Here is a 14,241-nt window from a genome sequence, read left to right on the forward strand (position 1 = left end):
TTTCCTTGCAGCAATCATGATATTTATTTGACTGCACGGGTGTATCTGCCCATGATGAGTTGCAGGGATAATGAGGGTCTCTTACAGCCTGGAGTATGCTACAGGTAGAAACAACTTCTTTGCCTGCTGAATATTGGAGGGGGAGAGAAATGGTGCCAGCTAAGGCTTCTGTAGGGACAGACAGCAATATCCCAGGCGCCCTAGCTGACTTCAGTCCTGGTTTACACAACTTCCATTGCCCTCCCTGCTGCTGGCGTTGTAGTTCCGACTGCTTTAAGACATTCCAGTGGGACCTATTTGTCACCTCTGTGCTGGGACCATCAGTGTCCCACTTCTGGATGTCTCTTAAGCCCCTGCTTGTGTCTGATACACAGGAACTTGCAGCCTCTTTAACATCCTCTAGACAAGATCTAACATGAATGTGTTATTTTTTTTCATTAATACCAGACTCCCCTTCTCCTGCCAGGAATAGCTGTCAATGTACAGTGGGCAATACTAATTTTTTGGGTGTTGTGTACCTCTGCTTAAATAAGGACTGAGTGTGATTACACTTTAGAGGGGACAGGGTGCCTGTGGGTGAGTTTGATTTTTAGGGGGGGGGACAGCACGATCAGAGTGAATCGCTGGGGCAGGTAGTGAGAGGGCCAGAGCCTGTCTGGGTATTAGACAGACAGGGTTTGGGGTGGGGGTCACTGCTTGGGAGACTTGTGGGCCTTGCTGGCTCTCCATAATGTTTCCTGAAGGGCTGCATTAGCGGGGTCATAACGGGCAGTTCCCCCGCAGCTCCTGCTTCCCCCTAGCTCCATTTTGAAATAAGTTCAGCAACTTTGGCTGCTGAGTGGCTTCTCTCAGAGCAGAGCCCCAGACACAGCTGTTCCCTGAACGGAGGTGAAGTAGGAACGCTGTGCACAAAGATGCACTCGCACACGATGAAAGTGCAGGTAACTGTGCGACAAGAGCTGTGCACGTCTCAATTTTTAAAAGGACTGCTAGTTCCCCTCTCGACTACTTTTCAAAACTAATATTGATTTGATACAAGCAAGGTTGTATATACCCTATAGAATAGCCTTCAGGTATATGTGCATGAAGAAAGGAGCATGTGTGAGTAGGTGCATGCGTGTATAGTGTTTAGCAGTACCACTATACACTTTTTAATATACCAATGTGTAGACAGTATTTGAAGGTAACCTTTCCCTGTTCCTACATTTTGGGAGGTCTACCTGCAGCTGTGGTGATGACGTGAATACCGGGGTTGATTGTGGTTTGTGTGTAATTACAAGGCCTGTATATTTGTGTGTACCTTGCATGGCTCTATAAAAGCATTTTGGAATGCAGGTGCCATCCTCGTATTTCATGTGTTTAGCATCTGTGTCATGTGCTTGTAGTGGCTGCGGCCTATGTCGCTAGGTGTCTACATCTCCTCCTGTTCCGTAGTTTCATGCATAAGCTTCTCCCAACTTTACATGCTCTCTTGCAGGCCGTTCTCTTGATCTCGGGGCTCCTCTGGCCCTCTTTCCACTGCCTCCTTTCTCTTCCCCTCACAGCTGCAGTTCTGGATCCACATCACGTTGCGGGTGAGTGAGGCCCCCCGGTCGCAGTAAAACCGCAGGGGCAGGGTCCGGGTCTTGGAGGGAAGACAGCGGCGGCCGTCCGTGCAGGAGCCGCAGAAGTTGGGCAGCAGGGCCCGCTTGCTCCTGCAGTCTTTAAACAGCCAGAAGCGGGGCTGATCAGCCTGCAGGAGTCTGGTACATTTGGGTCCCTTCTTCCTGATCTGGAGGGAGGCAGCAGAGCTCTGGTTACAAACAGCCTGCCTGTTACCAGACCCTGGCCTGAGCTAAGGTTATATATACCCGGATATCTAGGCTATTTGTTTTATTTGAATATTTTTAGAGGGGTTTAGCTATAGCCCCTGCACCATCTTAGCAGCCTTTCTCTGGCTTGCCTCCAGCTCCTCTTGAAATCTTCTCAGTGATAACTTGCCCATACCCTCTATGGAGCTGATATGCCTCCCTATGTACTATGCTATCCCTCTGTCTCCTGGTCCATGCCTTATCCCACCATTTCATAACCTTGAGCTCCTCAAAAGATGATTGCCCTGAGGTCTCACTCCTGGTCAGTGCACATCTGTTTGACTTCCAGCTGTGTACTGCAGCCTTGACTTTCCTCATCTCAAATGGATGGTACTGTACTTTAAGTGCTTGGCTGTTAAGATTTTTTTTTATTTTTTTTTTGCAATCAGCCACTTATTTTGTCTATTTTGGGCAGGGTGTCGACACTGGTGCAGATTAAAGATGTATTCTGCAAAAAAGGCAAACTTCCATTTCATCCTGCTCCATCAGCAGAGGGTGGCAGCAACCAGTGTAGTGCAGCTTCGTGGAAATCCACGCTGCAGTGAGGGACCACATCTGGCCTTGTCCTGTCCACACGCTCTACCAGAACGTCATTTGCTCTCTATGTATGCCCTCTGCGCCTGAAGCTTTGTCTGCTGTTAGGCTAGTTCCGTACACGTGCCCTCTGCCCCGTTATCAAGCAATGTCTTACCAGCCCTTGGCTGTCATGTTTAGAGTATTTACCATGGCTGTAATCACGAGCAAGAGGACTCAAAAGTCCTACCTCTCTATACTGCCCTACATTGTAAACAAAGTCTTGTCCCCTTGCTTTACTCTCTGCTGTCTTCTGGTTTTGACTTTTCTGCTTTCTACCAGCTATTCAGGCCCCTGCTCTCTTATAGATCCTTTATAGTTTTTGAATGCCATTTTTATTTTTTAACTTGGCCTTTTTGCCTAACCTCTTTTGAAAAGGTGAGGGTGGCCATGATCTCTTATGCCCTCTACCAACCCTGGCTGTGCTGTCATTAGGCCCAGGCCCCTCTCTCTCTCCCCTTCAGCAGCAGTCACTCACGGTGTAGTTCCCCGTTTGTAGAAAGTCACCACAGGGCCGCACCAGGCAGAGGCGTCTCTCAGAGAGGGGGGTGCAGCTTCCGTCCTGCCAGACCAGCCGCGTGGAGGTCCCCTGGCCACAGGTTTTAGAACAATGGGACCACTCCGTGGGTTCCTTTGCACAGCCGTTCACATCACCTGCTCTCTTCTGAGCTAGGATGGAGAAGAGGTTGGTCAGCCATGGTAGCAGTGTGCTTAATCATAATGTAGCCGAGAAGCCACCCTGCTGGCTGTGGGGTGGAACCTGGAGTCTTTCCCCCGGTCGGCTGGTGCAGTGGAGGGACCGGTGCTCACTACACAGCAGCACCTCTAGGCCAGATTTCTGTCCAGTAGGAGCCTTTTGCCATAGGGCCGGGCCTGGGTAAGGGGAGGTGATTGGGCAGAACTCTACAGTACCAGCTTCCTGCCCTGGTTTCGATTGAGCTAGAAGCCCCATCCTGCAGTGGTAAGAGACCTGGTACGAGTTAGAGGGTGGTGGAAAAGGTTAATACTATATATTTATAGAGATGATACATCCAGGTTAAACTTAATCTCTCCCAATACTACCTGAACAATACACCTTTCCAACCAATGTTGTTGCCTTACTTGACCTCTTTACCAACATCTAAATCTGTTTATGAGAATGGGTGGTAGTTTCATAGATTTTATAAGGCACGCTCCATGTTACCTCTTTTAATTTAATCATGAACTACCCTCCAACCTCCATTTTTTATTTGAACAAATCTTTTAAAATTTCAAGTTTGGCACCAAAGTTTGACCATTACTTATAACTTGTGCCTTATTTTTCCTTTTTTTTTTTTTTTTACGTGTGTACACCCTTAACTGGTCAGTGTAGCCTAAACAATTGCTTAAGTTTTAGCTTTTAAAATGTTTACTTAGCTTTCGCTTTGAAAATCCACGATGGTTACAATGTTCATTGAACATTGTAACATTACCAGCGGGGACTGTGCTGAAAAGCCCCGATCATTTACAAATATGTAAAAAGGAAAAATAAGGCACAAGCTATAAGTAATGGTCAAATGTTGGTGCCAAACTTGAAATTTTAAAAGATTTGTTCAAATAAAAAATAGAGGGTAGGTAGTTAGGTTAGATTAAAGGAGGTAACATGGCGCGTGCCTTATAAAATCTATGAAACTACCACCCATTCTCCTAACAAACTTAGATGTTAGTGAAAAGGTCGTGAGGCATCAACAGTGGTTGGAAAAGTATAGGGTTCAGGTAGTATGGTGAGAGACTTTTAGAAAAGGTAGCAACGTCCAGCCTTGTACTGGACGTCAGAAGGGCATGGGCCGCTGCCAGGCCCATGGCATGAGCATGATTAGCTACGGGGTGGTCAGGATGTGCTAATCCCATTGCAGGCGGAGTTAGTTGCCATGGGGTTGGATGCACTATACTAAGTGCACTGTACTGCAGCGGCCTGTCTGTTACAGCACCACCTGATTCTAAGAGGGGTGAACCTTGCCTGTAACATGGCTCCCCTCCCCTTGCTCATTGAGCATCGCTATGGCCAGTACTACTGACCAGAATCATTGATCATCCAACCCTGCTCATGGTGGGTGCCACTTAACAAGATGAGTGACTGAGGTCAGTGTTCACTAGGAACCATGGCACACTGCCCCCCCCCCTCCCTAGTTGTGTCCAGTCCATGAGTTGGTTGGTCAAGGGAAGGGGGTCATATTGACGCAGGCCCTCCTGAAGAAGATGGGGTGAGGGGAGCTCTCCCACGGCGCCCACTTGTCTGTCTTACCTTTAATGCTCCTCTTGGCTCCCTTGCCCTTACCAAATGCCGTCTGTCTTGCTTGCTGTGCCAGTGCTTTCCTGCTCTTTACCAGAACTGCTTGGCTGGGAGCGTCGTGGAGGAGCTGGTAGAGGCTGGCATTTGGCTGGGGCTCCTCGGGGCGGTGATACTCTGTGCACTGCCACTCTTTGCAGCACTGACCTGGCACTGGTGAAAGAGGCAAAGAAAAAATGATGGAGGAGAGAAGTAATAGCAGTAAATGGCTTTATCAAATGAATGGATGAATGGATGAAGAGGTGATAATACTCTAAGCATGGGCACTGCCTCTCCTACTAATGGGGCAATGCTGGGAAGGGCTATCCTTGGTATGACAAAAGCAGCTCTGGGCCCTGCCCTTCAGATCAAGCTGGTCAGCAGCACGGAGGCATGGCGGACTGGGGAAGGGGATACGGAGTGGTGCCAGGCAACACCCTGGCCTGCTTTGGGGAGAAGCAAAGCCGCGAGTCAGATACAATTAGGTAGGGGGCTGCCCTCCTTACCTTCCACCTTTTCCAAGACCTTGCAGCCCAGCACCGGAGCAGGAACTACGGGTGGGCACATGGGGCTGCAGATAACGTTCCCATCGTGGCAGTGACATATGCCCTGGCATCCAACCTGGAACCTCTCTCCGTGCTGGTATTCACTGCCATTCACCAGGCAGGCATGGCCCCCCTTGATCTCTGCAGGGAAGGGAAAGCAAGATACACAATCACCTGAGGCAGGTGGGACTCCCAACTCCTCCCTGAAGCCCCCAGGCCTGTACCATAAGGTCAGGCTGGACTAGATTCTCACTTCACCTAAGGGGGTGCAGAACATCTCAGATGAAGTCTGACCCCTCTGCCTATTAGACAGAGTAAGCACCCAAGGGTGCTCCTGGAGGTTACCATAAGCCCTTACGTGGGTGCATCGGAGAAAGGGACCCCACTCCCAGGCCTTTTGTGTCAATGGTAACAACGTCAAAGTGAACTCCACACCCTGGTCCTGGACCTGATGAGAGCAGTAGCTGTAAAGCCAGTGCTCAGTACTGAGACCTTCCTCTCCCCCCCAAAACATGCACTTTTGCCACTGCACCTTGCTCCTGTCCTGCTATTCCAGGCTTGGGGGACCCCCCCCCCCCCCTACTGACAGCTCTGCCAATGGATTTCATCCCTGCCCTGTGCTACCTCCTGCCAAGCTTAATTTGTAGACAAAAAGGAAATGGACCTGGGGAGCAGGGAGTGGGGGAGAACTCGCCCTCCCTCAACCCGTTCCTAAAATGCGCACATGCTTCTCGTGGCGTTGCTGCGGGGGTGGCACCACCAGCTTTACACACCAGCTCTATTCCACCTCATTGGGTCCCAGAGCGAAGGTGGCAGGATGCCCGCTCTGCGTCACTCGGCCCGAAATGTCAAGTCCTAAACCCTGGGTAGAAACCAAGCAGCATGGTCAAGGCTGAAGCCTTACTGAGTGGCCACTTCCTGGGTGGGGATCCCATGGCCCTCCCTCTCCTCTGCAGAGGGAGCAGGACTGGCTGCTCTGCCTCCTCCTCTTCCCTGCAGGCTGCCTGAAGGGGAGGGCCTAGAGCCCAGCACCCCTGCTGCCCTGCCTCTTAAGGTGGAAAAGAAGTAGTGGGAGCCCCTGGACCAGACCATTCCCCCACCAATTACGCTCTGCCTCCTGCTCTTTCCAATCTGGAGACCCTCCCCATCGGTCTGGCACTGCTCCGCCGTCCTCCCTCCTGGATCCTACCTGGATCACGTTTCTTTGCAACTCCTTGTAGTTGCCCCTTTATTTTCCTGCGCTTGATCTGGGCCTTCCCCCGGGTGTGCCAGGAGGGGCTGCTCCCTCTTTCCCTGTTGCCGGTGCCACTTCGCCAGTCTGTCTTGTCTTCAGCCACCAGCCAGTCCTCAATGCTGTTGGACTTCACACATTGCCATTCCCTGCAGCACTGCCCCGGCACTGGAGGGAAGAGGGCAAAGGCACATGAACGGGTTTGGTAGGAAGTCCACAAAACCCAGAAGGCTTTTATAATGGGTCATGGAAAGCCAGGACTGGAACAAGCCCAGCAGTGCAACTGTGTCACTGACCATGTTGTGTGAGTACAGGGACTGTGGCTAGGACTGGCTGACTGTGCTGTGACAATACTGTGACTGTGGGTTACCATAGTGTGACAATACCGTGATGTCTGCTTACTGAATGGGGCGGGGAAGACCTGACATGGGGGTCTGCAGGACCATGGGGTCATTGACCATGACTGGGAATGGCTGACCACAATACTGGTACTGTGGTTACTGACCATGGCTGGCTAGCGTATCTCTTATTAGTCTCTGGACTGGTAACAATTCTATTACAGGCAATGATAGGATGGAGCACATTGCTGCAGAGGTGGCACTGTATGTTAAAGAGGGCAATGAGTCAACCGGTAAAAGTTAGGCAGGAAACAAAATGCAATGTTGAATCTTTACGGATAGAAATTCCAGCTGAAACAGGGAATGAAATAGGCATGGGGGTGTATTGCTGGCCAGAATGAACTAACAGACAATGAAATGCCCCTCTGGTTTCTCTGTAGTGCTTCTCTCTGGCAACCCTGCGCCTCTCTCTCTGGCTAGTCTGTGCTGCTTCCAAAAGGCCCTGCTACACTACCTCCGTCAGGGCCGGCTGGAAAGCTCTCTTGCATAGCAGTTCTGGTCATTAGAGGTTCAATCACCCGAGTTCCATTCTCCTTTCCCGCACTATCCTGTGCTTCTCCTTGAAACTCGGGCTTTTCTTCTGCCACCTGTTTCAGTGGTGGGTTCACTGGTTCCATGCCAGGTTTTCCTGTCACGCCTTCCACAGGCTCCCCTGTGAGGCAAGGCTAAAGAGGTTAGGGCTGTTCATGTTCACCCTGGGGAAGAGACGGCTGAGGGCGGATCTGATAGAGGTCTACAAAATCAGGAGGGGAGTGGAACGAGGAAATGCTAATCGGTTGTTTACCCTCTCAAAAAGTACGAAGACCAAGGGACATACAAGGAAGGTACTAGTTACACTTAAAACTAATAAGAGAAAATATTTTTTTACCCAATGCATATGTGATGGGGTCTATATCCCAAAACAGAAACGGCATCTAAAAGCCCAGGAACTAAAGATGCAGGAGAAAGGGGGAAGGGAAATAAGGCAACTCCCAGCTGAAGACGTCCCTTGGTTCCTCCCACCAGAGGCTGTAAGTGCAGAGGAGCCGCAGGTGTGGGAGATGGAGGGTGGAGCTGCTGAGCCCAATCCCTGGGTCCAAGGGGAGGTGACAAATGAGGAGGGGCTGTACAGAGCCAACCAGCTACATGTGGAGGAGGAGTCTAGGGAGGATAAAAAGGCCACATCAGGAGAGCAGTCTCAGTCTCCAGCCGGGGACTGAGGGAGGAAGGTTGGACTACCAGGCTGCTGTAAGGATGCTTTGATACCAGACATCCTGACCGTGTGGTGGATGACCAGCCCCATCACAAGGCAGGTGAGCAAGGGGACTTTGTTGGTCTGGACTTACAAAATAGACATGTTTGCTGCGAGAACTGCCAGCGGGTGGTTGTATCCTTGGGGAGAGAAATACCTGACCCGAAGGATATGGTGGGTGGTGGCAGTTAGGCCCAACAGGGCCAGACTCTGGAACCTTGAATATTGAACAAATATTCTTCTACAAATTACAAATCCTCAAACTGAAGCCCCTTCTCTATGCCCATGACTTCTGCATGGTTATGCAAACCACCATACTAACCAAACTTGACTACTGCAACTCTCTTCTCTTAGGCCTCCCTTCCTCTACCATTAAACCCCTTCAAAATGCCATGGCAAGAATCTTAACAAACACCAGAAAAACTGACCATATCACTCCCATACTCCAAGATCTCCATTGGCTCCCCATCACCCTCTGCTCCCAATATAAAACACTCACCATCCTCCACAACACATTATACAACAACAATTCACCCTGGCTTGAAGACTTACCACAATTCTGTCAAGCTAATTGCCCCACTAGAAACTCCCTTGCTGGCACTCTCCAAACCCCCTCACTTAAAAGTGGGCACCTTACTGCCACCAGGGATAGAGCCTTTTCCATTGCAGGCCCCACCCTCTGGAATTCCCTACCCGTCAAACTCCGCTTAGAACCGTCCCTGAGCCATTTCAAAAAAGGAATCAAGACATGGCTCTTTAAACAAGCCTACCCCACCTCCACCCAATCCTAACCAATGTCCTCCTGAACCACCTCAATCCCAACCTAGCCTATTTCCTTTCTCCCTGATTTCAATTTACCATCCCATGCCCCCCCCACTATTCAATTTCTCCCTGAAAACTTTCACCATTTGCACCTGGTTCCCACCCCCCTACATCAGATTCTAATTGTTCTTACGTGCACCTGCCTGTCTTACTGTAAATAAGTTTCATATGCTAAGTGTCTCAGGTGCACATGCCCCTTAACTTTGTATATTAGTTCATTTTGTAATGCTGCCTGTTTGACTCTCCTCTCCTCTTGTATATCATCCAGTTAACCCCTCCCCTGTTCATTGTAACTTCCTTTCCTTTCTCAGTTATTTGTAATCTGACATGTGTCCTACGAATGCCGGTATAAAAAAGTTAGTAAATATTGGTTAAAGCTGACCTTTTATACCAAACTTCAGGAACTGAGTGGTGGCTCAGTAGAGAAGGCATCTGCCTTCTAGCCAGGTGGAACAGGGTTCAAATCCCACCTGAGGACTTACTGGATAAATGCTAATAAACTGTTATCTGGAATTGTGGAGTGTCCAGAGACGCTTGACCAGGGATTTGATTCCAGGAACAGATGCTTGCAGACGGTGCAACGCGTCACAGCATAATTAAGCTCTGGAATTCTTTGCCAGAGGATATGGTGAAAGCTATTGCTGTATCTGTGTTTAAAAAAGGTTTGGATAAGTTCCTGAAGGAAAAATCCATAAACCATTAAGGTGGACTTCGGGAAATCCACTGCTCATCCCTGGGATAAGCAGCATGGAATCAATGGAGCTTTTGGGATCCTGCCAGGTACTTGTGACTTGGATTGGCCACTGTTGGAAACAGGATACTGGGTTTGATGGACCCTTGGTCTGACCCAGCATGGCAATTTCTTATGTTATGATTTACATAAATGTGAGGCAAATGCTGTGTTATGTGTGGCAGTTTGGTAATAAAGCATCTGAAAGTCTTTCAGGGGATCAAATAAACAATCCTTTAATAGCATTTTCTGCACAGTTTTTTGGGGGATGCTTCTATGTGATGCCAGAGATTCTGTCCCACACTTCACCTCCTCCTTACCTTTCACTAACTGCATGTCCTTGCAGCCGGGCAGTTTCAGCGGCTTCACCAGGGGGCAGAGGGGCATGCAGGCCACGGAGCCATCCTCACAGTGGCAGGCAGCCTCGCACCCAAGCTGGAACCTTTCCTGGTGCCTGTACACTGTGCCACTGATGAAGCAAGACCGCCCCTCCTCAGCTGCTGCCCAGGGGAGAGAAAGAGAGATGGGCTCAAGTATCACATCTTTGTGTGTACGCTAGCTCCAGTGTGACCTAGGGATGACCGATAGGCTCTTTCCAGCCCCGATTCTGAATGACCTCATGAAGTTCCCCATCCATCTCTATTCTTATACCATTGTAGATGACTTCTTCTGGTCTCCTCCAGCCCTATCCTATGAATCTAGACCTCGTGAGGTCCCATCTTACTCGTTTCTTCTGTAACTCTAGATTACCTCTTAAGGTTCCTTCCAACTCTATATTCTACAATTCTCAAGCAAGGCTTCCCCAATCTGTCCTGGGGCTCCCACAGGATAACCACAGCGAACATGCATGAGATATATTTTTATACACAGTGTCTCCAACAGATGCAGATTTATCTTATGCATGTTCGCTGTGGATATCCTGAAAATTGGACTGGCTGTGGGAAGCCCTATTCTAAATGTGGGCACTTCCAGTCATGTTTTGCAATGGTTCTAGAAGACTTCTTTAAGTCGCTCTCTGCCCTATCTCTCTCTGATTCTAGATAACCTTAACCTCCAGAAGTCTCTTCCAGTCCTATCTTTATAGGATTATTTGATTTTTGCTGCCATAAGCAAGCCTTCATCAGAGCAAACATTAAAAGGAACTTATAGACCTTGCTGAGATCTGTTAAGGGAATTTATAGTAAGCACAGCATGACTGCTTGATGTTGAATATAAATGCTTTATTTTTGCTCATGTATAACATTGTTGGATCTCCCCCTTTTTTTCTTTATAACAGGGGCTTACTTAGATTCCAGACTGCACTCTTTTGGAAAATTATTGTAAGGAAATTTTATCTTTTGCCTTAAATTAATCAAGAGCAGTTCAGGTTGTTGAATTACTTTGTAATATTATTTGTACCCTTTCTTTGACATGCTGTAATTGCTGTCAGTATTTGTGAAATGCATAATAAAAATTAAATAAGTTTCTCTTTTTTTATGTGAGACTTTCTGAACGTTTATTTTAAATTAATGGTTGCTCTGATAACATAGGCAAGCCTTTTAACAACTCAAAGGAAGCCTGGCAAGAATGTCTTTCTTCCCCTCCGGAACCGTAAAGCTCCTGCTCTGGAATTGGAATGCGATGAGCTCAGAGCCCGTCTCTGACCAATCAGCATGACTGAGGTCATAGCTACTTTCAGGTCAGTGGATGACACAGTAAAGGCACTGGGACAGTGAGTCTCCATCTAGAACAGCTGCAAACAGGCAACTCAGGAATCAACTTTGGATCACAGTGTGCACAAACCCACATCTTCTGTACAAAAAAGTCACATCAACTCTCAACGTCACTGCTTTGGGTTTTCAACTGAACGCTATTGCGATAATGTCTCTTCCTTGGTAGCGCAGAGTGAGTTACATTCAAGTGCTGTAGGCGTTTCCCTGTCCCCAGCGTGTTTACAATCTAAGGCGGTTATTGAATAAAGGTCTTCTCCCATTTTGAATCTAGGGGGAAAATGCTCAGTAAATAGGACTCTGCATTGATACAGGAGACAACAGAGGGTGAAGCAGCAGGATTTGAATCCTGGCTCTCAGTCTGCTGCTCTAACAACTAAGTCACTCCTCCACTTTAAATAGAAACTCTCAGTGCTTTTATGCTGTCAGATTGGCTGGAGATAGATGCAATGTCAGTGAGGTCTAATCTACTGGGCAGAGAAATACAATGAATGATATAGCTCTACTAATTTAATGTTTACATATTATTTTAACTATATTTTCATTGTAATGCATACTAAATAAACAAGGCCCATACTTAATGCTCACTCAGAGTTTGCTCAACCATATCATTGACATGATGCTTCTAGAAAGCAACAGCCATGATGTCCCGGGAAGAGCTGAAAATGCCATCTCACACACAGGGGTACAGGAGCCAATCAGAAACTGGCGTGTCGGTAATGTCATTTATGCCTCTCTCCTCCCAAGATGGCCGCCCCCAGAGTTATAGCATGAAAGGATCAAGAAACTTAAGTTGGTAATAATCACAGACAGAAACAGTTTGAGAGACATCCAGAAGCAGGGGAACACAACGTCATTTGTCCCTTGTCACTGTTCTAAAACAACATAGGAATGTAAGATCCTGTTGTACATGTTTAAGTCCAATTAATAACAGGAAGACGGGGCCTTCCGCGCAGCATTATCTTGTGGGTGAGTGGTAACAGAAAGGAAGAGCCACGGGGGGGGGGTAATCACTTCCCCTGCAGAAGATTTCAGTATCTTACCCCTGCAGATGCCTTTTGGACTCTCAAGGTTGTTGCCAAGATCACAGAACAGTCCCCTGCTGGAGTCGCAGGGGGACAGCTCACTGCAGTTCTCGCCCAGCTGGGCGGCACACACCCGGCAGCCACAGCCACAGCCATCTGGCAAGGACGGCACCCCAGGGGGGCAGGGCAGGCTGGGGGGGCAGGAGCAACCCAGGGGGCATGTCGCCCGGACCTGCAGAGGAGAGCGAGAAATCAGAGAGGGGCGAGGGGGAGAGAAAAGGCAGAGTTACGTGAGCCATGCCCTGGAAGCAAGATATTAGCAACTCAGTCATAGCTCAGATTAGTTTAATAGTTCAGGCTAAATGTACATCGCTGGGGAGAAGGACAGAAGCATAAATACTACTACTTATTTCTATAGCGCTACTCGAGCAACGTGGTGCTGTACAAAAAAAACCACATGAGGCAGTCCCTACTCAGTAGAGCTTACAATCTAATCAAGACAAACATACAGGACAATTTGCTAATGCAAATCCACCGAGTACATTCCCACAACGCACTCAGCAAACCCCCATCTGTGGTTCTTGTACTAATGGCCCCCTAAAAGCAACATTATAGGGCCCCTCAGGGGTCTTTGAGATCAGAACCAGACTTGGGTAGGGTTGCCAAATGACTCCAGCTTTTCAGGAAAGGTTGATCCAGTCCTGGATTTATCCCATTGCATGCTGGGCCTTATAGTTCTGACTTCTCTATTGTTGCTCCTTAGAAAAGCGAGACTAGAAGTCCCTGCATGCAGTGGGGTATAACCAGGCCTATTTTAGATCGGCCACAGTCTGATGCCCCCTGGTGGTGGTGCCAGAGCAATACATATAAACCTTGGATCCCTTTGAGGAGAACCAAGACAAAAGACCAATCTAAACTAAAAATCAACATAACCCGGTTAATGCTGAATTTTAGTTTAGCTGGGGTATAACCAGGACTGGATCAGCCTGTCCTGAAAAATCTGGAGCCAGTTGGCAACCCTAGACTTGGGGCCCCGCAGAGCGCCCTGAGATCAGAGCCAGACTTGGGCCTTAGGGCTTGGAAGGTGCATACCTTGCTGGGGATTTGGATCCATGCAGCAATGATCACGAACTTCAGGGCCAGATGCATGCTGGTGCCGGCGATTCGCTCACTCCACACACTGCGTCCCTCCCTCCCTCCTTCCTTTATTCTCTCACCTCCCGATACTCTTTTCCCTGTCTTTCTGTAATTCACTTTTTTTTTCCCCTTCTGTGCCTCTGTCACTCTCTCACCTGTCTACCTCTCCCTCTGCGGCACAGAAACTTTCCCCACTCCCGCAATAGCCCTCGCCCTTCCTCCTGCTTCCCGTCCAGGCCCTGGAAGTGGGTGCAGAGTAGCTGAAGGGCCGGCGTCTCCCTGTGGCTCAGGCTGCTGCCTCTTTATAAACCTTCCTCGCCTCCACCCTCAGTCTCCTTTCACTAAAAATACAGCCCCAGGCCGGAGGCGGCCTCACTGTGACATCCGACCACAATGCTCCCTGTTACAGGAGATAACATGAAGTGATGGTGGGACATGGAATCCATCCCCTTCTTACAAAAGAAGGCATTTTAAGGGATCTGTACCCCTTCCAAAGGAAGCAGAATTCAGTGCAAGCCTCAGTCAGGCAGGCAAACCCAGGCACTGCCCTCCCCACCGAACAGGTACAGTAAGGGCGGCGGGAGGGCAAGCCAGCATCATTTTTACAACAATAACCCAACTAGGGGGGGAGTTCCCACTCCTTTCTTATCTGGAATGTGAACCGCTCCTGTGGGCATTAGCCAGGGTTATCTCACAGCCTGTG

The 14,241-nt window shown here is 48.8% G+C and overlaps 1 protein-coding gene across 2 annotated transcripts; it reads right to left on the reverse strand.

Annotated features, from left to right (window-relative positions):
- LOC115080130 (CCN family member 1-like) lies at positions 1–13,833 on the reverse strand. 2 transcript variants are annotated; one of them, XM_029584174.1, is made up of 8 exons: positions 13,494–13,833; positions 12,420–12,633; positions 9,988–10,164; positions 6,445–6,654; positions 5,217–5,396; positions 4,687–4,884; positions 2,902–3,092; positions 1–1,771 (listed from the first exon to the last, which is right to left on the reverse strand). In XM_029584174.1, exons 1-8 carry the CDS (start codon positions 13,548–13,550, stop codon positions 1,460–1,462), a joined length of 1,539 nt encoding a protein of 512 aa, XP_029440034.1. In that variant the 5' UTR covers positions 13,551–13,833; the 3' UTR covers positions 1–1,459. The 2 variants fall into 2 exon arrangements, with proteins under 2 accessions (XP_029440034.1, XP_029440033.1); XM_029584173.1 differs by having other exon boundaries at positions 9,988–10,167.
- Between the last annotated feature and the right edge of the window lie 408 nt (positions 13,834–14,241).

Source organism: Rhinatrema bivittatum, chromosome 19 (assembly GCF_901001135.1).
Source record: "Rhinatrema bivittatum chromosome 19, aRhiBiv1.1, whole genome shotgun sequence".
NCBI lineage: Eukaryota > Metazoa > Chordata > Amphibia > Gymnophiona > Rhinatrematidae > Rhinatrema > Rhinatrema bivittatum.